The sequence below is a fragment of the Typopeltis vanoorti genome, chromosome 6, assembly GCF_054136105.1.
Source record: "Typopeltis vanoorti isolate ZY-2024b chromosome 6, IOZ_Tvanoo_1.0, whole genome shotgun sequence".
Classification (NCBI taxonomy): Eukaryota; Metazoa; Arthropoda; class Arachnida; order Uropygi; family Thelyphonidae; genus Typopeltis; species Typopeltis vanoorti.
Window position 1 is genome coordinate 8,394,220 of NC_143554.1, and position 27,204 is coordinate 8,421,423.

General features: G+C 35.3%; 1 protein-coding gene across 3 annotated transcripts in view; it reads right to left on the reverse strand.

The window, feature by feature from the left end:
* Positions 1-27,204, reverse strand: part of mio (GATOR complex protein mio) — a 349,531-nt gene that overhangs the window by 45,115 nt on the left and 277,212 nt on the right. For all 3 annotated transcript variants that reach the window (XM_090394033.1, XM_090394032.1, XM_090394034.1), the window contains exon 24: positions 2,963-3,140. In XM_090394033.1, the coding sequence (XP_090250159.1) occupies positions 2,963-3,140 (178 nt within the window). The remainder of the gene's footprint in view (positions 1-2,962; positions 3,141-27,204) is intronic.

Below are 27,204 nucleotides of genomic sequence, written 5' to 3' on the forward strand. Positions count from 1 at the left end.
TGCAATAGTCAATGTGCTGTGCAGGCTATGGCTAGTATCAGTACTGGCAAGTATACTCAATGCTTGAGCTGCATTCAATGCAGACCATACCAAACCGCTACCTAGTGGGGATAACTCGTGATTTTCATGCAGTTTGGACTGGTAGCATATTGCAGCCCAAGATATGTTGTTACTACACAAGCACAAACAACACCAATTAATGGTGTTGTCATTAAAACAGATCTAAAAACCATTATTTTCTTGTAATACAGTACTGCTCGATAGTATTTTATATAATTCATTTTGTAGAAATAGTGTTGTATTTTGCAATAGTCAATGTGCTGTGCGGGCTAGGGCTAGGATCAGTACTGGCTGCATTTAATGCAGACCGCACCAGTGGGGATAACACGTGATTTACGTGCAGTTTGGGCTGGTAGCATTGCAGCCCCACTGCTATCAATTCCTACGAGCTGCCATTGCTTCCATATATTAGCTCTATGTTCATAAAACTAGCAAAAATACTTAAGGAATATAAAATCAAAGTAGTGTTTACCCCATTTATCAAGATGAGATCATTACTCTAATCCACAAAACCTCGACATAGCCCACTTCAATATCCAGGTGTTTATCAGCAATGCAATTGCCAGTCATCTTACTATGGAAAAAGCACTTGAACAACGTATTGAAGAACACATTTGAGATATTGAGTAAAGCATCAGCTTTGTCATCACGTGCTCTCTTCAGCTGAACCACAGGATGCTTCGCAAATGAGATATCAAATGTTATGGAATAAATCAGAACTATTGCACTGTTGCTATATTGATACAACGAAGTGTTGTTTCAGTGTAATAACTAAGTTTCAGAGTATGAGAAACATTCACTGTTCTCAGGAAAATTCTTCATGACATACTGCAGCTATATTCTACTACAAATCATATTGCATCCACTTGTAACAAGCACTACTTTCATTTTCTAGGAGAAACATTCTTTATTATTCCTAGAAATATTATATGCCTACTCTAGACTAAAGTTTTTATTCTTTATGTAAATGAATTCCTTAAAGAACTATAGAACATATCTGTGCCTATTGTTGTCAGCTTGCCAGAAGTCGTATTCCGTCAGAATAATAAGAATTGATACATTTCATGTTCAACATCTCTAGAGAGTGTATATATATATATACACACACACACAGTAAAACCCCATTTTTACGTTCCTGCAATTTACGTTTTCCTGCCATTTACATCATTTTCCATTGGTCCTGTCTTAAGGCCTATTCTTACGATGTATTGTTTTCCCACCATTAACAACTTGATGTGGACGTTGTTTCCCGTGATTTGTGTTTTTTTCTTGGGTGGCAATACTGATTTTTGAATCAATTGCTGCGGAAATCTGCACATTTCTGTTCCCAGATGGCGTTCCACAACCTGCACGCTTGCCGCAGTAATGTGGTGATGAGCGATACCGTGATTTTTCAATCACAGTACGAATTGATATTGCAGAATTTCTGCTACGTAATTTAGCGTGTGAAAATTGCTTTCAAGTTGCGGTGGTGGATTATCCATGTTAGTAACATGGAGAAAATAGACAGAGTCCAAGATCTTTTGCTAAATGTACACGTGTTCCGGAATGCCAATCTACACATCGCAGAATTGCCATCTTTTCTTCTACCAAAATACATTTTCTGTCTTTTTTCTCCATGTCTCTATCGTGTCCACTTTGAACATGATAGTAAAAAAAAACAGGTCAAGCATTGAACTCAGTGCAAAGCAATCTAGCGCGATGTAAAAAAAAAAACGAAAAGCAATCAACCAAGATTATTTTAAACAGATAAATGTAATTGTAAATTCATTTATTTTCAGTTATTAAATTTTGTAATCTGGTATGTAGACTCACATACTAGCAGAAAGTCATCTTTTAGCCTTATTTAAATGTTTTTTTTACATTTCCTGCTATTTACACTTTTTTCCATCAGTCCCCCTGAAAAGTGTAAAAAAGGGGCTTTACTGTATATTTGTGTATCTTTTACCATAACTTCTTTTAGTGCTTTAATTTGAATATTCCAGTTTTTAATACCCTTAATCTGTTTGCACTTTTTCTATTTTTATTTATTTTTATTTGTTTAATTTTATGTCTGCATAATTTGTTTTTAATGTCTACAGACTAGAATAATCATATATAATTTTAATTAGTATCTCAGTCATTTCTAATTGCACACAATGGAATTTGGTGACATTCAGAAGTAAACAAAAGGAAAGCATTAAGTTTATCTGAGTTAACACTCAAAACTAATTATCATTAGCTTCCAATCACACAGAAATTGATGATGAGTGGAATGCATTGCTTATGAGTATGATAAGTGTGGAAACAGTGCATGAGTTTAAGGCACAGTTTGACAAACTGTGTATAATACTGAGAGCCTCCTACAACGAACCTTTTGATTCTATATATCTAATGTTACTTAGAGCTGTAAATAGACTTTCCAGAAAAGATTTTACTACAATGAGTTAGTTCTTTTTCATAATCTGCTATGGCTGTCAACTCTACATCTGCATACAAATAAAACGGAGTATGTCATGTTTGTATCTGTCTGAAAAAAGACCTGACAGTCCTGTATGAAACATTATCTAAATAATATTCCCCCATCACAAAAAGGATTTCAACCCAAGCTATATTCCCAAAGCAAGTGCCATGTGACAAAGTACTCAGCCAATCTTAAATAGGAAATTTATTTACTGACCATCTTGTAGTGTAAGGACAATTATAAGTTATATAAGCTATAATTTCACATCTTCTATTACTTATAAGGTTATAAAACTATTAAAAATTAGATGATTCCAGTAGTGACATAAAATACAATTTCTTGGCATTTCTATTGCAAAAGTATCAGAACCATCCAATGTGTACGCCATATACAATTTTTTTTGAATGATATATTGTCTAAGGACAATTCAGCATTATATAACTATTAAAATTTACAAACCTTTGATTTGTTAGCAGCTGTTATGGCAAGTCGAGGAAATGATCTTGCACCTTCAACTGGTCCTAAATACTGAAGATAGCTAGAAAGAGATTTTCCACAAAAATTGCAACTTACAAATACTTGCTGTGGAGGACGACTAGCAGGATTAGCCTTGAACCAATGTACATCAAATTGGGCCCTTAAAATATGGAATACTGTAATTAATTTATAATTCATGTGGTATGATATCTGACACACTTTCCTTTTACAGTTTACTTGTGATGTTATCAATACTATATTCCATTTATGTATTTTACAAATACGTTTCTAAAGATATATTAAATAATGGACTAGCGAAATTTGTTTTTAATGTGATAAATAGTGTAAACCTCAACTGTATAAACTATACAGTTGAGGTTTTGAGTTTTATACACAGTATAAAATATAGAGCATTTATGTGCGACAGAGATGACATATTATGGATACAGAGCAAGAGAGAAATTCCTTATTTATCCAAAATACTGTATGTTATACGGGTATAACATACAGTATTTTGGATAAACCCTCTTATAATGTGGTACTTATACAACAAGGGTTACTACAAATTGTAGTAACCCTTGTTCAATGTGGTTTCGATATAATATAGTCTACAAATTGTAGTAACCCTTTCTGTTTTCATATATTTTTTGCCGTGTGACTTAACAATCAAATTTTATATTCGTTAAATTTGTTCCTGCCCATATCACGCATGTAGTTATAAGTAGCGAATTTATATTAGGGGAAATACATATTGGCACACATGTACGCCAACTGTTTACCATATAAAGTGTTTATTGGCAGAAAACGAAGGCAGAAAAATTGCCTTCGTTTTCTGCCAGGAAAGTGCATTAAAAATCATAGGTGTGTTAATCTCAAGCTGAGCACTTTATTTTCTGGTGAGTTACATACAATATGTAATGCTTTTTTATGTAAAAATTTATTTTTATGGTAATGGCCACAAACTGCAACGAAATGGAAAAAACAACATTGAAAAGAAAATTCATTTCTCTCGAAGAAAAAATTTAAATCATGGAATCGGTTGAAAAAAGGAGAAAAACTAGGAGTTGTTGCAAGGATCTTGAAGTTAAATGAATCAACAATTCGAACGCTCAAACAAAATGAACATAAAATCCGAGAAAGCGTTATTGCTGGGTCAGCAGTAAGTGCTAAGCACGTTGCTCGTGTATGGAACATTCTAATATGAAAAATGGAGAAATCTCTAATGATTTCAATAGAAGATTGCACTCAAAGAAAATTCCTTTGGATGGAAATCTTATTAAACAAAAAGTTGTAAAAGTTTATAAACATTCATAGTGCAGACCAGGTGTTCAATGCAGATGAATCTGGGTTATATTGGGGGGAAAAAAAAAAACGCGCCTATATTTTGAAAAATGAAAGATATCAACTCCTGGATTCAAAGTTTCCAAAGATAGAATTACTCTACCGTTTTGTAGTAATGCATCAGGTAATTACATGACAAACCAATGTTTATTAACCGATCTTCAAGTCCTCGTGCTATGAAAAATTAAAATATGCACTTTATTTTATTTCGCCTAAAACATTTATGCATTATGTGCAATGAAGTTTATGTAAACTTTGTAATTTTTATAATTTTATACTATGTATTTGTTTCCTTAACTTACCTGAATTAAATAAAAATATATGTTTATTGGATGTTCTTGTTGTTTATATAATAAAAAAAAATTTTGGAACATAACCCTACTTTTTGTATATGATCTGAGTCTTGCATGATGCAATTTATATAACACGGCATATCTATGGAACCTAACATCCAAGTTATACGAGGGTTACATGTATATACATAAGATATTACTAGTGTAAATTTATATAAATGCTATGTGTGGGTTGGGGTCATGTATATAAATACAACACCCCCCCCCTCCACAGCATGCATATATATATATAGATGATGCAACAGATTTACTCAGTTATTTGACATAAGAAAAGAAACTTAAATGACTAAAAACTGAAGGATAGCAATACAGAAAAAAACTATTATTCAAAATGCGTAACTAGTTTCATCTTGCTAAGAGACTTCATCAAATGCATAACGTGAAAGCAAAAACAGAGAAATACAAAATATACATTACTAGACGTTTACAGGTGTTCTGGATCTCATAGTATTGTTGAACATGTTCATGTGGTATGATCTTGTATACACCAAATTTGGATGGCAGAAGAGTAACAATCAGAGAGGCTATAGCTTAGGTTAGTATTCAGGTGAACCCAACCGAGGACATTTCCTGCCAATTCAACAATTCTTCTTTCAAGCTCACTGTAGCATCTAAAAATGTTTTTGATTTATCTCAGATCACTGGATAAGTGGTAAAGTCTTCATCGTCAGGGGTAGCAGAATTAAGAACATAATTAGACAGCTCTAGTTCTTTCACAGATGATGTCTCTAACATGCTCCTCTATACACAGTACATCACCTTTTTCCATCTGACCAAAATATGGTATACTGCAGTTATACCAAAGACGATAAACACCTGGATATTTTAAGCTGTCATGTTTTGATTTTGTTGTAGGAAGCGAGGTATTGGAATTTGGTCATAAGAGTGAAACAAGTGTGCATTTTATATTTTTGAGAATTTTGGCTAACTTTGGTGAAAAAGAGGTAGTCAAAGGATTAGTATGTGGTCTCGAGGGTAAACATCTTGCCGATATATGTGTAATAATAATAAAACTCAAGAAATCCCATTTATTATTATTATTGTTATTCCTGATACCTCCAAGGAGTCCGAAGACTCACTGTGGAAGGACACCTATAACTGTCTCAACCACTACACCGAACCTCTACTACGAATCATCTCCATCAACGCCATCTACCGCCCACCTCCACCACAACTAGTAATTTTTGTCTGTAAATTGCATGTGTTCTGAAGGGCCGATTTGTCTGTATGCGGGATGAAAAACCCGAGTTTCCAGGAGAAAAAACCCTGCTACCTCCATATGAGATCAGCTAACTCACCTTCGACTGAAATCGTCTACATAAAGATTCCTCTCGTCATGACGAGAATCGAACTTAGGCCTATTCCAGTCGTTCTTCCAATTGCGCTATGCAGGCTTATTTATTTCTACTAAGTCCAATGCATGTCCTTCCTGTGGCTCCTGGGCAACATTTTATGGTGAAGTTACTCAAAGGAAAAAAGAGTTCCCAATGCTTTCAAATTGGGACCAATCAGCTAAGAGAGACAACCCTAAGAGAAAACATTGGTCCTCCAGGATTCTTAGGTGTTGGGCATGGGGCTGGTGAACCCATCCAAGAAAAATTATCATGTCACAGAATTTGAGAAAGAAACAATTACTGGAGATGGACTAAACAATGACAAAATGGCAAATATTTTAAGGATCTGAGAACTGTACAGAATGTACTTTCTCTTTATCAGTCTGGAATCCTAAGAGTGCTGCTAGAGCAGTTAGATAAATATAACTTACATATTACTGCTATACAAGAAATGAAATGGACAGGAGAGAGAATCACAGAAAAGAAGAATCATATATTTTATAGCTTCTAAAAGAAAGCTCATTGGAACAGGCTTCATTGTAAACAAGAGAATAAAACATCTTATGGACTTCAAAGTAAAATCACTTAGAATGTGTAGATTATGAATCAAAGGATATTTTTTTAACTACAATTTTATCTGTGTACATGCTTCAAATGAAGAAGAGAATGATACTGTAAAAGGTCTTTTTTATGATGATTTCGACAAAATCTATAAGGAATGCCCAAGAAGGGATATTAAAATTATCATAGGTGATTTGAATGCTTAGTTAGCAAAGAGAAGCCAACCATTGGGAAATATAGTTACATAACAAGTACAGTGATAATGGGAATATATTGATAAATTTTGCTTCTTCAAGAAACATGGTTGTTGGGAACACAGTGTTTAATCATAAAAATATTTATAAAATGACTTGGAAGTCTCCTGATGCAACCAAACTGATTACATCTTAATAGATGCAAGACATTTGATATCTTGCATCTATGCACCACATCAAGTTGGTGCAGAGTCAGCATTTGCCCCTACAGAGGGGCAAATGCTGATCACTATCTAGTTATATCAAAGAGCAGAAGCAGAATCTCAAATGCAAGGAAAATGTATGGATTCCATGCCAGGAAGTTTACTAATGCAAGACTGAAGGAATCACAAGTTAAATCCAGATATAGTGAAAAAATTAATGAAAGCCTACTACGCTAACCGATAGTGAGAATGTTATGATGCATGGGAAACTCAAGAATGTCATAGCAACAACAGCAGATATCGTATTAGGAGAAGTAGGTAGAGTTGAATATAACTATGGTTCGACATGGAATGTGAATGTGTGACTAGCAAAAATGAGGCATACAGACAAATGCAGCAAAGGAATCACATTCTTAAAGCTATAGATGTCCATTAATACACATAATGGACAATTATTAATAGTTGTCCATTAATAACCGCATAAAATCCAATTCCTTCCTCCCATGTGCCCTCTCCTCTTTCCAGTCAATGTTACCATAATTGAAATCACCCATAATAATTACCCTCCTTCCACTCATTTCTTCTATTTGCCTATGTATACTATCTCCACCATCTATTCCATCACCTGGTCTATAGCAGCACCCAATTATATATTTTGTTCTGCTAGATTCTATCTCACACCAAACAGCCTCAAATGTGCTCTTTTCTCTATCCTGCAGTTCAACTTCTATACTCCTTGGCTGCAACTCATCAGCTATCATCAATAACACTCCTCCCCCCCTTTTTATTCACCCTGTTACTCCTGAACATGCTATACCCGTCGGATTCAATCCCACTAGCTTTATCAGCTTCTGTCAGCCATGTTTCACTAATACCAACAACCTGTGGCCTGGAAGTGCCAACCAAGGCCAAAAACTCTTCCTTCTTGTTCCTAATACTCCTGGCATTAGTGTACATGAATTGCAGAAGCCCATTAGTCCCATCCCTACTTTGATGCCTTATACTAACTATCCCATTTTGATTTGTCGTCCTTCGTACTCGCTCAGGCATATTATACTCATTCATACACTCAACAACTGCCTCCCTAAAGTCTGCATATCTACCCCCCCCCTAATAAATCTAGTTTCTCTGAGTCTGTATATCCATTTCCACATCATTCATCAACACTTTTTCAAGTCTCCGTACACCAACTCCATTCAAATGTAACCCATCCATCTTATATAAATCCTTTCACCCATCGAACTCACTCCACACATCCACAAATTCCACACCACTCTCCATACATAACCCACGCATAAAGTCATTGGCAATTATGGCCCTCCTAAACACTTACTGTCATACTGCAGTAAAATACTCACCAACCTAACTCTCTCACTCTTCTCTTTTGCTACCTCAAGTAATTTCCTCACATCCTCTATCATTTCCATTTTGTCTTCTTTCAAATCATTTGTTCCTGCCACGATTATCATCTCTTTCACCCTCTGTTTTTGCATTCAAATAGATTCACTGACGTCCTTTATGTTCGCACCCGGCTGGTACGATTTCGTCAAACTTTCAACTATCACACCTCTTAATGGTGAATCCCCATACAGCACTTGCTCCTTCAATTTATTGACGTTTACGAACATTCTATTATTTGTCGTCACAGACCTTCGCCGTTTATTAGTCAGTACGTTCAGCACACATTTTTCCATATGCTCCAGTTGCCTTTTTGCTCTGTGTATCGCTCCGTTCAAACGTGCGATTTCACTACTCGCATTTATCTCACCATTTTCATTATCAATCAAATCATCCATTCGTTTTGTATTTCTACCTTCATTTGCACTTTCAATGACGCTCTCACACCTATCTGGCACTACCATGCAATTCTCTATCACACCGCCATTAAATGCGAGTAGTGCAATTTCACTACTCGCATTTATCTCACCATTTTCATTATCAATCAAATCATCCATTCGTTCTGTAATTCTACCTTCATTTGCACTTTCAACGACGCTCTCACACCTATCTGGCACTACCACTTAATTCTCCATCACACTGCCATTTTCTACATTCTGACTATCGTTAACAATATCACTCTCGCCTCCCGAAACATGCTCAAGATAGATCCTCATTCCCCTTACACTTTCTGCACATATTAACTCCACTATCACCATCTAACCAGACTCCCACCGCTCTTCGTAAAGCATACACCTCACAGACAGCACACTGCATAAATTCGTTTACATCAAAACTCTTAAACAAACATGGCGACTTGGCTGCCATTTTTTTTTTTTTTTTTTTTAATTGATGCCATATGTACGCTATCTTATCTTAAAAATAATAATTAAAATAACACAGAAAACACACAAAAATTGCACAGATACACCAAGAAACAAAAAGCAAACAATACTACGTAAAATTCTAGTAAAAATTGCCAATTATAACACAAAATACTACTAATCTTTTCAGGAGCTCTCAAAAAGCCGACGATCATATCAGTGCAATGTGGATTTTCATCAAGGAAGATCTACAAGTGACCAGATTTTTACTATACACCAATTACTTGAAAAATGCAATGAATTTGGAATTGAAACACACCATATCTTCATACATTTTAGAGCTATATATATGATAGCATAGACAAATCTACTTTACTATAATGAAGGAAAAATATGTGACAGTCTCCCTTATACACCACTCCTCAGCACTCTGGTAGAGGAAACTCCATCAATGGGCACACTACCTGTTTGGGAAGATTTTTAGGGGCAGTGCAAAGAAAAAGATGGAAATGGCAAAGACAGTGGCACCAGACTATGGCTTTAGGCAACTGGAACATCTTCTCTCTGACAGGAAAGGAGAAGGAACTGGTCGAGGACGGCAAGCGCCAGCAACCAGATTTAGTCAGGCTTTCTTCAACCAAGAGGAAAGGCTCTGGAACTGTCGACCTGGATGAGGGGGTGGAAGCTCTACTACTCTGAGCCCAACAATGTCTGCTCAGGTGGGTGTGGGGATAATCACAGGTCCCCGCGGCTGTCAGACTGTGTTACTGAGTGGATCCCACTGGGGGGACGAGTATGTGTGTTAAGGCTCCAGATGAAAAACCACGACTCGGCTGTGATGCAAGTGTAAAAATAATATATTTTTTGTGTTCTTCAATATTCTTATTTAAATATTCAATATTACTTCTCTTTCACTTATTTAATTTACTTAACTTTACTTAACTAACAGTCGTAACTCCGAGTTGTGTAATCTCATTGCTTGAAACAGACTATTACCTTTTAATCCTTTCAATCTATCAATTTAAACCCCCCCCCTCTCAAGGTCGTGACTATGTTATTTCACATGTACGTATTTTAGAATTTTAGGAATTGCCTCTGGCTGGAGCCAATTCGTTTGTCTAAATAGCTGGCCCTTTCTCACAATGATCTCTGAAAATTTATTTGTATTTACGACTGCGGCATCAGAGATCGTGTGGAGGAATTGTATATCTTCCAATACACGCAAAAAAAGTGCTCAGCACAACATGGAAATTTCGCTACCTAATATTTATCTCTAAGTCAAGCAATGTTTAAATCTACTATTCATCAGTTGTGGCTATTTTTACTCTTAAGGTCACACAGGTTCTGTCTTTTTATGAGAAGTGCATTGGTCAGGCAGAATCAGGCAAGGTTATCTGACAAACAAAACAATCTATTCATGCTAAATCAAAGTACATAAAAAAAGTTTACACTACACATACTAAATTAATCCTGAGTCAAGTCGGGAAACCCCGTACTTCGCTGACATTCACAAGTTGCGATCGCCACAGGTCTTACATGCTAATCCCATCTGAGTTAATTCTTTGCCTGTGCATTTATTCTAACTTTTTTTTTTTCAGGTTTAATACAGAAAATTTGAGTTAAGTATTAATCAAATTATAATTATATTAAATTAATTTTTATTTCCCAAGTAAAATCGGTATAGAAGAAATTTTTTTCTAAAATCCTTCTATACAAGATTTTACAAGCATATGCACTTAATCTGGAGTCATAATACTCTGCCTTCCTAGAGGAAGTGTATGCTGCTTTTGACAGGGTGGCAGACATGGAATCAGTCCTGCTAATGGGCGACTTCAATGCACACGATGGTACAGATGACCAGACGTGGAGGGTTGTGGTTGGGAGGAACAGAGACCCTGACCTTAACGCGAATGGGTTGAAATTATTGAACTTCTGCTGTACTAACAGCTTGTCCATAATGAATACCTTCTTTCAGCACCGAGAAGTCCATAAGTATACCTGGAACAGGGATACACTTGGACAAAGGTCTCTGATTGACCTCTTCATAGTCTCAGCAGACCTATTTTCCTCAGTGCTGGACGTTTGTGTGAGGAGATGGGCAGAACTGTCAACTGACCACCACCTTGTTGTATGCACTCTACAGCTTCACCAACCAGATCCTACCATCAACACTGGTAGGCCTAAGCAACTATACTGCGCGAAATGGGAGGCACTGGAAAATGAGGCTGTGAAGAAGAATTTTGCAGATGACATTTCCTCCAGCTTCAAAGAGATTCCCAAGCATACTGCAGATGTTGAGGAGGAGTGGGAACTGTTCAGAACTGCTGTCACTGCCTCTGCACTCTCATGCTGTGGTAGAAAGCAGCTTGGCATGGTGACAGGCAGTGAGAAAAGGACTCCTTGGTGGAACCAAGAGGTCCAAAAAGCTGTTTGGGCAAAAATGGAGGCCTACCTAACTTGGCTTAGGGTCAGGTCACCTGAGATGTGTTTCCAGTACACTGAGGCACGAAAAGCTGCTGCTGAGGCAGTAAAAACAGCAAAGCAGAAGGCTTGGGAATCCTTTGGAGAAAGATTAGACTCATCCTATGCAAATCCAAACAAAGTATTCTGGCAGACCATCCGCCGCATTTGAGGGAGGAAATCGTGCACAGCAATGGCAATTAAGGCCTCTGATGGTGCACTTTTAACAACTGAGAAGGATATCCTCCACAGATGGAGGGAATACTTTGAGAGCCTTCTTAACCTAGGTGGTCCAGCAGTTGTGGACATCCAAGAGGTGCAGATCAGGGCGATGACTAGTCTCACAGCATAAGAGCTCCATTCAGCAATAAAATCGCTAAAATCAGGCAAGGCTGCTGGTGATGATGAAATTTGTCCAAAATGCTAAAAGCCTTAAATCGAGATGGGGTTCTCTGGCTGACTCAAATGTGTCAGGCTGCTTGGATATCTGGGCGAGCACCAAAGGAATGGCAGACAGGCATAATAATACCGTTTTTCAAGAAGGGAGACCAGAGAGATTGCAGCAACTATCGTGGCATCTCTCTGCTCAGCCTGCCTGGGAAAGTATATGCTAGGAAAGAAGGTGCAGGAGCATAGTTGAGTCAAAGTTCCAGGAAGATCAATGTGACTCTCATCCTGGTAGAAGCACAACTGACCAAATCTTCACTTTAAGGCAAGTCTTTGAGAAATCTTGGGAATATGCCAAGACTGTCTACACGTTTTGTGGACTTAGAGAAGGCATATGCCCGGGTTCCTCGGGATAAGCTTTGGCAAGTAGTACAGGAGTATGGAGTAAATAGCCAACTATTAGCTGCCATCAAGTCCCTGTATGAATGCCCGGAGTTTTGTGTCAGAGTAAACAGCACAAAGTCTGAACCTTTCACAGTCTGTTAGCCTCCGCCAAGGGTGTGTTCTGTCACCCCTCCTTTTCATAATATTTATGGACTGGATTGATAGGCATAGCCAAGGCAGTGAGCGTGTCAGAATTGGAAGATGTAGCATTGGACGTCTGCTTTTTGCAGATGACCTCCAGCGGATCCTGGATAGGTTTGTAGCTGTTTGTGCAGAAGCCAGAATGAAGATCAGTGTGACCAAAACTGAAACATTTGTGGTCTCAAGACAACCATCCCAGTGCACTTTACATGTCAGTGGAGTCCCACTGAGGCAGGTGGAGACGTTTAAATATCTTGGGTCCATATTCACGAGTGATGGAAAGTGGAACGAAGAGCTAGATACTCGGATTGGCTCAGCAAGCACAATATTGCGGGAGCTTGGCCGTTTGGTAGTATTGAAGTGGGAGTTAAGCGAGAAGGCAAAGCTGGCTGTCTTCAATACAGTCTATATCCCCATCCTCACCAATGGTCATGATAGTTGGGTAATGACCGAAAGAATGCGGACATGAATCCAAGCAGCTGAAATGAGGTTCCTTCGAGGGGTAGTGGAGCTGACAAGACTAGACAGAGTCAGAAGCTCTGCAATTCAAGAAACCTTCAATACTCAACCGTTGCTTCTCCGTGTTGAGAGATCACATTTATGTTGGTACAGCACCTGGTCAGAATGCCACAAAAGAGGCTCCCCCAGCAGGCCCTCTTTGCCAATCCAGAGGGTGGGAGGCCAAGGACTCGCTGAATAGATTATATCCAAAACCTTGGGTGGACACGTTTGGGAGTCCCACCAGAACACCTGAGCTTGGTGGCAGAGGATCGTGACCATTGGAAGTTCCTCTTGCAGCGAGAGCTGCAAGAGGAACTTCCAATGGTCACGATCCAGTTAGGAAAGGTGGACCTTGAAAATGAATGAACTACAGATATCTTAGAAACTTACTGCCTTAGTTAAAGCTATAATGATAAACACTAAATGTCAGATTAAAATTCAAAGCATGTTGTCTGATCCAATATGCATAAAAAATGGTGTTCGACAAGGGGATGCATTAGTTTCCTTAATATTTAATATAGTGCTTGAAAAGGTTTTCAGTTCCTCTTATATTAATGCCAGCATCTCTATCTTCTACAAGTTCTGGCATATGCAGATGATATCAATATTATAGGAAGGACACAAAAAGCAATGAAAGAAACTTTTATCAGTTTAGAAAAGGCAGAAAAAAAGATGCATCTGCAGATTAACCAAAAAAAAAATAATAATAATAAAAAAAAAATATATATATATATATATATGTATAAGCCAGTAACAAGAAAAATGTGTAACGATAATCCTTCTCAAATAAAAATTGGTTCCTATAAATTTGAGAAACTGTATGTAGTTTTATATACCTGGAATCTGTAGTTAATTTTAAAAATTGATAGTGTTTAAATTCAGAAATGCATTCTTTCTACAAAAGGATGCCTCTATGGACTTAGAAAACACTTGAAGATGGGAAGATGGAATGCCCCAGGATATTAAGACTTTGGGAGTTAAAAGGCCAGGGCCCACAGAGCACTGTCAAGCCAATGATGATGATGATTGGTGAAATGGAGCTAATATACAGAAGAGAAATAAAATCTTTTACATCATTATCTTCAATACAGTGAGCAGGTGGATTAAACTAGAGCTTAGTAATAGTCTACTTATGATAACCATTCCTCTGAAATGTTGTTAGAATAAACTTTAGTTCTTTCGTGATCTCATCTTCTTCATTTATCAGGGAGCAAGCATGTTTACCTAATGTAGAAATAATGTCAAGCTTTTCAGATGGGTAATGATGAGACTGCACATGAAGGTATGTATGGATTCTCTATAAACAGAGATCTTCAATTTTCTGACACATGTAAGTTTGACATCCAGAAACAGGAAAGAACCATTAACTTCCAACTGTGCAGTAAACTGTATTCTTGGGTGTGGACTGTTTGAGACAGTTCAAGAAATTTTGGATGGAATCTGGATCGTGGTTCCAAATTAAGAAAATATCATCTATATCTCTTCCATAATCTTGGTTTCAATGGAAAGGAGCCTATGCCTTTTTCCTTAAAGGATTCTAAATGTATATTTATCAATACAGAAGATAAAGGATTGACCATGGCCAAGCCAAAGTTAAAAAGCACTTCTGAAAAAGGTGGTAAGAGAATTTATGAAATGGATTAGGAATGTCATAACTTTTTTTTTAGATAACTTATCTTTTAGAGAATTAAAAGATAAGTTATCTAAAAGAACTTATCTTTTAGATAACTTAAAGAACTAATGCCTCCTCCATGGGCACATAAATTAAGAGAGGAATCATGTCAAAACAGGCTATAATTTCATATACATACGTGTGTGTGTGTGTGTTTCATTTCCTCTTTACTCCTAAGCTTACTGTTCCTGCTTTTGTCGAAATCTGAAACTAATCTTAACAAAGGCAGCAACAGAATGCTTAGGAATTAAGAGTAAATGGAATGGAAAAAGAGGACTAGGAAACTATGAAACCAGGACAAAGAAATAGAAAAGATAATAAAAACGAAAAAGAGATTTACTAGAAATGGCTAAATTCTAAGGCAGTAGAAGCAAAAATAAAGTACAAAAGAAAGTGCAGATTGCAGAATGAGAAATAAGGGAAAAAAAAAAAAGAGAGTTGTACACTTTTGTAACAGAACTAGAAAAGGATACATCTAAGCCACAACCAAAAACCTATAAAATAATAAAATACATGAAAAAAGAAATAAGAGAAAAAGTAAAAATACAAACAATAGATTTAGAAAAACGAGTAAGTTATTTTCAAAGGAAGTAAAATTTTATGTGATCTAACAGAAAATATTAGGATGCCGAATTAAAAAATAAAATAAGATGAAAAATAGGAAACACCATGAGAAGACAATATAAACATGGAACTATACAAAAATGCAAGTGAAAACTATAATAAAAGACTTCTGGTATTCTTTAACATGGTCCAGATCTCTGGAAAATCCCAAACTCTTGAAAAAAAAAAAAAAAAAAAAAAGCACTGGTTATCCATCCAAATTTATCAAAAAAAGGAAATAAAGATGACTGCAATAATTACAGGGGAATTAGTCAGCTAAATACAGGGTACAAAATAGATGCAGGAATATTAAAATAGAAACTAAACAGCACTGTAGAGGAAATTCTCTTCTCTTACCAATGTGGCCTTCACTGATTATAAAAAAGCCTTGGATAAAATAAATAGACAAAAATTATTTAAAATATGTTAACGAATCTGAATATACCAAACCAGCTCTTACAGTCTATTCAAGAAATATACACAGGAAATAAAATATCAGTCAAATTAGAATAAATATCAGAATGGAAAGACATATGAAGAGGAGTATAGCAAGGATGTACTAATATAGCTCTTGCAACTCCTTTACTTAAACAAGATTTCAAGAATGCAATCACGCTGCTGTACATCTAAAATATCATGGACAAAGTGTTGGATCTTGAATGAAAAGATTTCCTTAAAGAAATAATTTACTCAGGATTCAACAAGTTTTGGCTAAACAACAACGAAAATGCTTGTACAAATACAAATTGTTTAATGAATCATATGCTAGTACTATTTTATGTAATATTACTTAAGGGTAAATGATGTCAATTTTTGTAAGAATTTATATTGGAAAAGGTATTCTTTGTAAGAATATTATATTGGAAAAGATATAAGTTAAGGCATGTAACAGAAGTTTAAATTCCACTAACGAAAACTTCGGATGAATTGCATAGCCTACGGCAAATTGCTTACGCGTGGAACGGCACGCGCTTGATGTTTTCCAGGAAGACGTGGCACGCGCACGGAGTTCTCCAGGAAGACGTGAATAGAATATACGAAACGTGTGCAAAAGAGGGTGCCGAGAGTAGAAGGTGCTTTTTTCTTCTCAAGGTCTGTAGTCTACTAGGGATTTTCTTGTGAAGTCGAGGTGAGTTCGAGTTCAGGATCGTATCGATAGCGTGCAGAAGGAACATACAAGGAGACAATTGGTAGCCTTCCGAGTAAGCTTGAAGGAACTGGCTGCCGTATACGTACACATGGGTCGAGCCAAGCTATGCTGATTCTAGTCCGTGACTGGAAGGAAAGGCAGAACAATGAAGTCCAAGCCTAGCCTGTGACACAATCATCTAGAAGAAGACTGGACATTCCGTGGGACGGAGTAAGGATAGGATGACAGAATGAATATACTTCCAGAAATATGGTAATGTAACCTTCTGTAAAACCTTCACAATATTCCTCTCTTTCTTTGTTAAGAAAGAGAGGAATATTGTGATATAGAAGAAAAGAGATGTTATGTTTTAGAACTTTATATTTGTAGGAAGAAAGACTATAGTGAATATTAGATAGCAGTGTCTTAAATCTAAAGGCTATTTCTCAAGTATTTAAATGAACGAACAGTAATTTGAATTGTTGTGAGTAATGATCTGTAAAGTTACCGATGTGACTGTTTTGAGAGCATGTGTAGACTAGTAAGGATATTTAGAAGATGCTAACAAAATTTTGTGCGAATTACAGTTGCTATGTTTAACTTTATAACTTAGGATACCTCTATTCCAATTGAGTATATTCTTGTAAATGTGTAATCTTAGGAATTTAATAAATGTATCTTGAATATCTTAACCTGTTTTGTGCCTTGAATTGAATCCAATGTATCGCTTGCTAATATCTGAATCTGAGCAGGAAAGAATTATATCACAGAGACCATGACTGCAAACTAAAGTATTTTAAGAGAGATAGATAAAACTGAGATAAAGAATAATTAATAGATTGATTAGCTTGGTATATTTTCTGAAAGTTACTCCTTGGTTAAGAGGAATTTCTAACCTAGGGATCTGGCTGGCACAGCTTGATCAAATAAATATTGCCAGAACCTGATTAGGAGGTAACTCCAGACCATTACTGTCGAGGATCGGACTCTATTCAGAAGTTTACCCTTTGTTAATTATTTAATATACTTAATCATTCTAAGAATTGGCCAATTGTGTAGATAGATTTAACTGTAGATAAGAGAGTACAGAGTTCCGATAGTCTCGTGTGTATAGACCATAGAAATATATAGTTAAAGTGATAACATTACACAGTGACAATCTAAGATAAGTGATATAAGTAGGAGAACACATTAAAGTATAAATTAAGGAAATGTCACGACATTTTATGCGAATCTAACAGAAAATATTAGGATGTCAGAATTAAAAAATAAAATAAGATGAAAAATAGGAAACACTACGAGAAGACAATATAAACATGGAACTATACAAAAATGCAAGTGAAAACTTTAATGAAAGACTTCTGATATTCTTTAACATGGTCCAGATCTCTGGAAAATCCCAAACTCTTGGGGAAAAAAAGCACTGGTTATCCCAATTTATCAAAAAAGGAAATAAAGATGACTTCAATAATTACAGGGGAATTAGTCAGCTAAATACAGGGTACAAAATATATGCAGGAATATTAAAATAGAAACTAAACAGCACTGTAGAGGACAAACTACTAGAAGAAACAGAATGGACTCCGTAAAGGTCAATCTTGTATGGACTCAATTTTCAATCTAAAATTATTAATCAAAAAGAGAAAAGAATTTCAAGAAGAAATTCTTTTCTCTTACCCATGTGGCCTTCACTGATTATGAAAAAGCCTTGGATAAAATTAATAGATAAAAATTATTTAAAATATGTTAACGAATCTGAATATACCAAACCAGCTCTTACAGTCTATTCAAGAAATATACATAGGAAATAAAATATCAGTCAAATTAGAACAAATATCAGAATCGAAAGATATATGAAGAGGAGTATAGCAAGGATGTACTAATATAGCTCTTGCAACTCCTTTACTTAAACAAGATTTCAAGAATGCAATCATGCTGCTGTACATATCATGGACAAAGGAATTGGGGAATTATGGGCCTTGTTGGCCGTGTGGTTAGCTTACCCACTCTGTAACCAACAGCTTATGGGTACGAATCCCACTTTGGGAATAGAAACCGAAGTGAATTCAGATGGTTTTAATTTAGGTGGAAAGTTAATTTTTGCCAGCTTGGTTGGTCGAGCAGTAGCGTATCCACTCTCCAGCCAAAAGGCTGTGGGTTCGAATCCTGCAGTGGGCATGAATGTTTGTGATTGTCTGTGGAAACACTAGTGGTGGTGGTGGGCGGTAGATGCTTTTGGTGTAGTTGCGGCTGTAGCTGGTGGATTGAGTGGTGGAGACAGAAAGATGTAGAGTAGGTGTTCTCCCCTTGATGAGTCTTTGGACTCCCTGGAGGTGTCACATAATAATAATAATAATAAAAGTGACTATGTTGCTCTGCGAGTACAACATAAGTGGCTTTCTTACTTTTGCAAAAAATATCAAGATTCTTACATCCACCGAAACTGCCACATCACCTCATGAAAAAACCAGGTTTCTATGAGATTCATTGCTCTTGTGGCATTTGCTATGTAGGCCAGACAGGAAGGTCGGGAGAGATCCGTATGTCTGAGCATGTAAAAGACGTTGAAAAAAAGAAGGGAGCACAAATCAGGTTTAGACATTCCACACAACCACTACTAGCCATCAAGTACTCTGGCAACAAACAAAAATGCTATATATTGATATATTGATAATAACTGTTTCACAAGAAAATTTAAAGAAGCTGCAGAAATGCTTAGGATCCCTACACAGTGCAATAAAAATCAAGGCTTGATTTTACAACAAGATTTGTCTGCTTTCATCAAAAATTTAATTGCCACGGACCTAGGACATAGCACACATGAACTAGCGATGTTCCAACATGCATACAGTAATGAATATATCATTTGTATTCTGGTTTATCAATTTGTTTAACAGTTGTGAAATTATAAAAAACACCTAATATGGGCAATTAATTGTCAATAAGCTTTGGTTATGTAAAACATTTATGTACTATTACCCATAATGATGCAAGTCTTACGATGCACAAAACTTGTCGGGTTTTTTGGTTTATTTTTAATAAACTCTTTATATTAGAATGTGGTCTCAATACCAAAAGCTACCTACAGAACTGCTTAACACGTTCGCTGCCAACTACGAGTATACTCGTAGTGGGTAAACCTGCTTCACAAGCCAGCTACGAGTATACTCGTATGACGCTTACCGCCGGGAACGAAATTATTGTAGTGACCTTGAAGAAGAGAAAATGCTTGGCTTGTGGGGCTGGCATCAAAACTGTGTATTCTCATAGACCGTATATGCTCTGTACAAGCCAACTACGAGTATACTCGTAGGACGTTTACCTCCGGTAACGAGATTATCGTACTGACCTTGAAGAAGTAAAACTGCTCAGCGTAGGGGAACAGACCATGCCAAAGTAGCATGGCAGCGAACGTGTTAACCAGAAACCTACGTCTACATAAGGATGTACTTTATCACCTTTACTTTTTAATATATATATATATATATAAATAAAATTATAACAACCTAGATAACCCATTTCATATACATATACACCCACAAATAAAGATAGATATGCTATTATTTAAAGATGATCAAATTGCATTAGCTACATCAAAAGATCTATAGAGATCAGTAAATTTCAGAATAATACGATATGAGAATATCAAAATTAAAGACAAAAATAATAGCTTTCAAAGGAGAAAACCCAATAAGAAATAAACAATAATAGACAAACTATTAGAAGAAGCAAATACTTTTAAATACTGGAATATGACTTATCACATGAAGATGAAAAAGATATAGCAGACATAACAGACATTAAATGTCATATTCTGTTAAAGTAAACAACAAAATAAATAATATATTTAACCATTCCTGGTACAAAAACACACCAGAATCAGATTATATAAGGTCCTTCCTAAATAAACTTTATTATGTAGAGGTGAAACATGGATCATAAAAAAAGAATGAAAAACAGCTGGATATACCAAGTGAGACCAAGGATGGTTGGATATACCAAGGATGGTTTGATGTAAAATAATCAGGTATGAGGGAAGAGTGCACCGCACATCCACCTAAGCATTCTCATCTCTGCTACTTCAATCCTGCTGATGTTATTTTTCCTCAGGGCCACAGTTAACCAATTAACCACTATATAAGTAAATATAAATAAAAATGATTAGAACATCTAAATTTAATGGACAATAGCAGACTGCCAAAAATACTATACGGATATGAAATAAATGAAAAAAGAATTGGAAGACCAAGAAAGCGATGGCACGAGACTAGAACAGGCCACTGTTATAAAATCCACAATAAGGAAAAGGCATGTGACAAGATACCATGAGAAAAGACATACATAATCATAAGAATAAATAATTTTTATTATTGCAAATATTTCGATCAGAAACAAACTGGTCATTATCAGTGCATCAGCATAATCACATGATGAAGATAGAACAATTAATGTTAATTCTATTTACAGCACTGAGCTATGCCAGATTTGAAGCCTAAATTACTTAAAATAAAAATTCAATTTAGAAAATTTGGGTGATGTAGAAGTGCTTCAGCACTAACTGCCTGCTTAAACCTAAGCCTACACCAATGTACATGGCAAGTACTGGACCAGAGAATATGTGTGTCTAATAAACTAAAATGCACAGTCTATATTCGAGTTGTAAGTTGGCAATTAGAATTGCACGTGGTACTGTAGGACGGTTGATGTAAAATAATCAGGTATGAGAGAAGAGTACACATTATCGCTACATATTTATCATCTATATGGATCACATTATGAAAAAAAATGGAATTTAAACCTGATATCAAAATTTGAAATATTAAACTCAGCTCTTTACTTTATGCAGATAATGTTATACTCCTAAATAAGTCCAGTACAATGTTTGCAGCATTTCTCTAACTAAATTGAGTAACTGCTGTAATAAAATTGGTATGAAAATCACCAATGAAAACATGAAAATAGCAGGAATACTGAAATCACCAATTTTTTCTGAATGGAGAACCTATAAAACAAGTAAGACATTTCAACTATTTAGGCACAATTTTTACTGAAGTGGCACAAATTGAATATGGAAATAGAGAAATTAGTCAAACACTAAACTAACTGTATACAAGACACTATTCAAACTGAACTTTACTTATGGATCTCAGAGATGGGTTAGAAATTAAATACTTGATGAAAGACTGGAGACCAAAAATATCAGAGCTCTGAGAAAAATGAGAGGACTGAATAAATCGCATCAATGGCAAAACTACATTAAAAAAAAAAAAGATAATATTATAAAGGAATTTAGTTATTCATACCCAGGAATGTGTGAAGAGAGCTAATCTCAGGTAGAATGGTTACCAGAATGGTAGTATGGTTAAGAGAATGGGAGAGGAAAGGTTAGCAAAACAAGTTTATTTTTTTCCTTTTTCTGCCAGAATGGCAAGAAGAAGACCTAGAAGAAGACCATGGTTTAGGTGGACTGATAGAGCAAGAAGTACCTTAGAAGACCGAAATATATGAGATACAATAATACAGAAGTCCTGGCAGAATATAGAGTAATTTAGAGGAAGAATGTCAACACAAAGTTAGTAACGATAAAACTTTTTTGAAGTAGTACTATCGTAATATTCTGTATAACTTACGAGGATGTTTATCAGAAATTTGATAATTTTGAAAAAGCATGTATAAGGTGCCAAAGAAAAAATTTTTCTTTGGCACTTTATACTTATTTGAATTTGGTGTAAAACACCAAAAACAGGCACTTTTCTATTAAGAGAACTCAGACCAAGAACACTACTTTGTGTAAGCCCCTTTTTTTCATTATAAAGTTAAAAAAAAAAAAAGCAAAGCTTTATTCTATTGAATGCCCCACAGTGTTAAAAACCACTTAGCAGTAAAATAAATTACGAATGAGAATGATGTTGATGATAGAGAATAAAATAGGCCAAATAAATAATCAGTAGCAAATGAGTATGCTGTTGATGATAAGTAAAGAACAAGAATAAAAACCATGGGAAAAAGATGTGAAAATGACAAATGTAAAAAACTAAGAACTTAAAAACATAACAAAATATAATATATACAGTCATGAAATAAAACCATTTCGGAATAAGTGTTCGTAGAATTTGGGAAAGTTGTGGTGCACTCTGTTTATATACTGTTTCAGTGATATATGGTTCTTTGATAGGTGGAATTGTCAAACCTCAGAGATAATGAAAGGGCAGTGATAATTGACATTGCTGTAATACATTTTTATCACTATGGCCTTTAATATTCTTAAGTTTGTCTTTTTGAAAGTTAAGAATTGTTACTTTTTCTGCATGTGAGGATGAAGGGGCATAATTATATTCAACTGCATGTGCAGCTATTTCTGTGGTTGTGGATTAGAAATTTGGTTAGTTTGTTTTTTTGTGGAAATTACTGGGAGACATATACACAGTGATGGTGATAATGTTCACACATACAGACAAATCGGCCTTTCAGAACACATGCAATTTACAGACAAAACATACTGGTAGTGGTGGAGGTGGGCGGTAGATGGCGTTGATGGAGATGATTCGTAGTAGTGGTTCGGTGTAGTGGTTGAGACAGTTGTAGGTGTCCTCCCGTGATGAGTCTTCGGACTCCTTGGAGGTGTCAGGAATAATAATAATAAGTGTGAATATAGAGATGTAATCGTAGATGCAACATAGGTGGTGTCACAATTGGGTTGGCAACGAAAGCCTTAAACCACATTACAAAAGCGTAGAATTTTGTGGATTCTTTACATTAATTTTTATGATTTAATTATTTTAAATGACTCAGAAAGATAATCTTATAATCAGAATATTTAAATACATGTTTTATAGTTTTGCATATATTTCTTATGTATTGGAATTTTAAAATTTTACTATAGGAAACATTTATCTTGAGAGGTGGCAGCTCCTATTTTGGATATCAAGTTGACATAGATTATTAATTGTAATGGGGTAGTCTCAGTTTAAGAAATACTTTCAAATAGGTAATTTACCAATTTAAATCATTGGGAACTGTCGTGTATTTGTAAGCATTAATAGACTGGGAGAGTACATTTTTTTAGAGCATTTTTTAAGTGTGTAGGCGATGGTATGAATCAAAGTGTAGGTAATTCCCTATAGTGGTTAGTTTATGATAAATTTTTGTATTGATATTATTTCCAGATCTTTTGAGCGTTACGATTCAGAAGTTTATGGAGTTGTTTTGTCTATATACAACAGTGAGATGTAATCTACCACTACAATTATTAAGGGATATTAATAATTGTAGTGATAGTAGTTTTACCCCAATACACAGGACATCATCAATGTAACACCCATAAAAAGAAATCCATATGAGAGAGTTGGGAGAAATAAATTGGATTCCAAAAATTTGTATGTAGAAGTTGTTTTCAAATTTAAAGTAATTAGCTGGAACAATTTTATTAAGTCTATAAGAGTTAATTTTGTGTGTAATTCAAGACTTGAGTCATTTTGTAATAAACCTAGACAATATCCAGTGTTTTGGAGATGTTGACATTGGTATAAAGGGAGGTGATATCAAAGGATGTAAAAAAAAAAAATTCTTTTTTTTTTCACTTGTCTGAAAAGGTGATCGTATTTTTGAATCTTGATGTTTTTATTAATGGTTTTAGTAGGTCAGCAATAAATTTTGATAAAGGAGATACCGTGGTATTCTTATAGGATATGATAGGGCAGGGGTGTTCAACCCGTCGATTGCGATCGACTGGTTGAACACCCCTGCCTTATCTGAACACCGGTTAAACACCCCTGATCGCGGAGCGATTTTTGGTCGATCTCTTCCTCCTTACTTACAAATTTAATTAAAACTAAAAACATAATATTTTATTTATCATTATTTTGTATTATTTTTAATTCCCTTTAAGTGTATTGCTAGTGTTTATTTTTCGTTAATACTGTCAATTCAGTAATTTTCTTATGTATTTCTTATGTCCGGATAAATGAATTATTTTGGATCAGCGGAAGTCAAACAGCAAACCGAGTGAATATGATTATAAGCAAAGTGTAAAAACTCGATTGCAGTTTAATATTAAATATTCCAAAGCACATCGATTTTTTTACTTAGGTTAAGTCCCATGTGAATATTGTAAAAAAATAAACTTTGTTTGTTTCGGTATAGTTTGTATTAGATGTTTTTGTAAATAACTCTTTTGAAGCTAAACTGTATATACTGTTTTAATAAGAATATGTTAGAGTGTTAAAAACAAAGGCAATGTTTTTGTCGCCAAGCTGTACATGGCGGCATTAGAAAGATTGTTATTGAAACTTGTTGTATGAGAAAGGCTTGCAGGCTCTAAGTGTAAACATCTCCGAAGTCAGTCAGAAAGAGTTCAAACAACTTTCCAATGGCTGGCAATTTACAATCAAAAGAAAGCAGAGGAGAACAAAAGGCATGCTGAACTTGAAACTTAAGATGAAAGACTCATACCGATTCTTTGGGATTGCCAAACTTCATGCGAGGTCTCAGAGGAGGCCTAATAAAAAGGGACTGAAGCAAGCAGAAGGGGTCCCGGTTCCAGACTTGCTGTCAGAGAGGAGGCTGCCCGGATCTATGTTGTTTGAGAGAGGAGTTTCCTGCTTCCAGAAAGGAGCTTCTCGGTTCGAGATGTCACTAGAGAGAGAGAGACTACTTCTAGGCCACAGACAAGGTTTCAAATTGCCGAAAGGAAGTTCCAATTGCCAGAGAAAAGTTTCCAGGCCAGAGAGGGATCCAGTAACAGTTGGTGGCAGTTCTAGCTGTTGAAACGGCAGAAAAAGAAGACAGTCGTCCAGGCATTTTCGGCAAGCCAAAGCAGAGGAGAAAAGGCAAGGCAAATTTCCTGAAGCACCTTCGCTCGTAAGTTTTTCTTTTTGCCGATATATAATTAACGATATAAAAATTTTTCTTGATGAAAAAGGAGATATTTATCCACAATTGAGTGGTAAAAGATGGTTGTTACACTTATCATTTTTAGTAGATTTCTGTACGAAATTAAGCAATTTAAATTTAGAGTTACAAGGTAGAAATAAAAATTTAATTGACATGTTAAGTTCAATAAAAACTTTCCAACAATACTTACTTTTATTAAAGAAAAATATAAATGACCTCAAATTTAGACATCTCCCATATTTATTAAAATTTTTTGAACAAAATCAAGAAATGCTTCGCTATGATTTAAAAGAATTTATTCGTGAAATAGAATTAGCTGAGGAAGAAATAAATTCAAGATTTAAAGATTTTAATAAAACTGAAATGATTGTATCTTTTATCAATAATCCATTTCAAGAAAACTTGAAAAACTTTTCACAAAAATTTCAATTAAAATTAGTGGGCTGTTTGATATAAACCAAGCTGAAATAGAACTTGAGATAATAAACATTCAGAATAGTTTATATTTAAAATCAATAAACAATGAAGTCATTTGGAAGTATGTACATGAAAAATTCCCAATATTAACTGATATTGTGCGAAAAATTAGTTGTGTTTCGGATCGACATACTTGTCAGAATCCGCTTTTTGAAATATAAACGTCATAAAAAATCAATTAAGAAAACAAATTACAAATGATCATTTGGATGATTGTCTGCGATTGGCCACTTCTTCATATCAACTTGACTATGAAAATATTGAGAGGTCCAAACAATGCTAAATTTCACATTAACTTTTTTTTTTTTTTTTTTAGATCAACCAGCATTTCCTGTAATTTGTGAGTTTGTAATCAATCTATTGTTTTTTCTAACTTTAGTTTTCCAAAACAGAGAAATAAATATTTTATTCCAATATTTCTTTTTGTTGTTGTTGTATTAAAATATTAGTTGTATTAAAATAATTAAAAGTGATAAATAAATTTTTAAATACACAAATAAAGTTTTTAGTTGTTTAATTGTGTGTAATCAGATATCAGGTTGGGGGAATGTGATCTATATAAGAGAGTAGATCGCCGAATAACGTTTTATAGAAAAGTAGCTCGCGTAGTAAAAAAAGGTTGAACACCGCTGTGATAAGGTGTATGGTATAATTTTCAAGGTAAAAGTTCTTCATCATGAACTTATCTATTCTCTTTCATGAGATTAGGAGTTGGATCAAAATCTATTTTTGGATCGGTAATAGTGTTCATTTCTACAATCTGATTTATTAATAAGTACCAAATATCTCCTTAGTGGCCTTGATTACCATCATATCAGTTATTTTTAGTGATTTTATTGCATTTAATGTGGGGAGAGATCTAGTTTCATCATGAGCAAATATTCAGAGTATGCTAGGCGCACACCCACAGAATAGCATTATCACCGATATTATATTTTTCCATTTATTTCTGTTAAAGACTTTCCTAAATGTTTCCTGGCTTTACATGATTCCAAAAATTACACACAACATACTAATGCTTCATGGAGAGGACACCTTTCGACACGTAAACATTGCATCATATTCACGTTAATAGCAGATGTGCAGCCACAAATACAGACAGCTTCAAGCCCTTTGAACAGACGTATACAGATGGTGCAGTGGGTCAAATTCTAAGTGTTTCTGTGGTCTTAAACCACCCATAAGGCAAAGCAGGGTGGGCATTGAGAAAATAGCACCCAGAAATAAGTTGCTGTGATTGGTTATTGTGTCAACAAATCACAACCAAATCC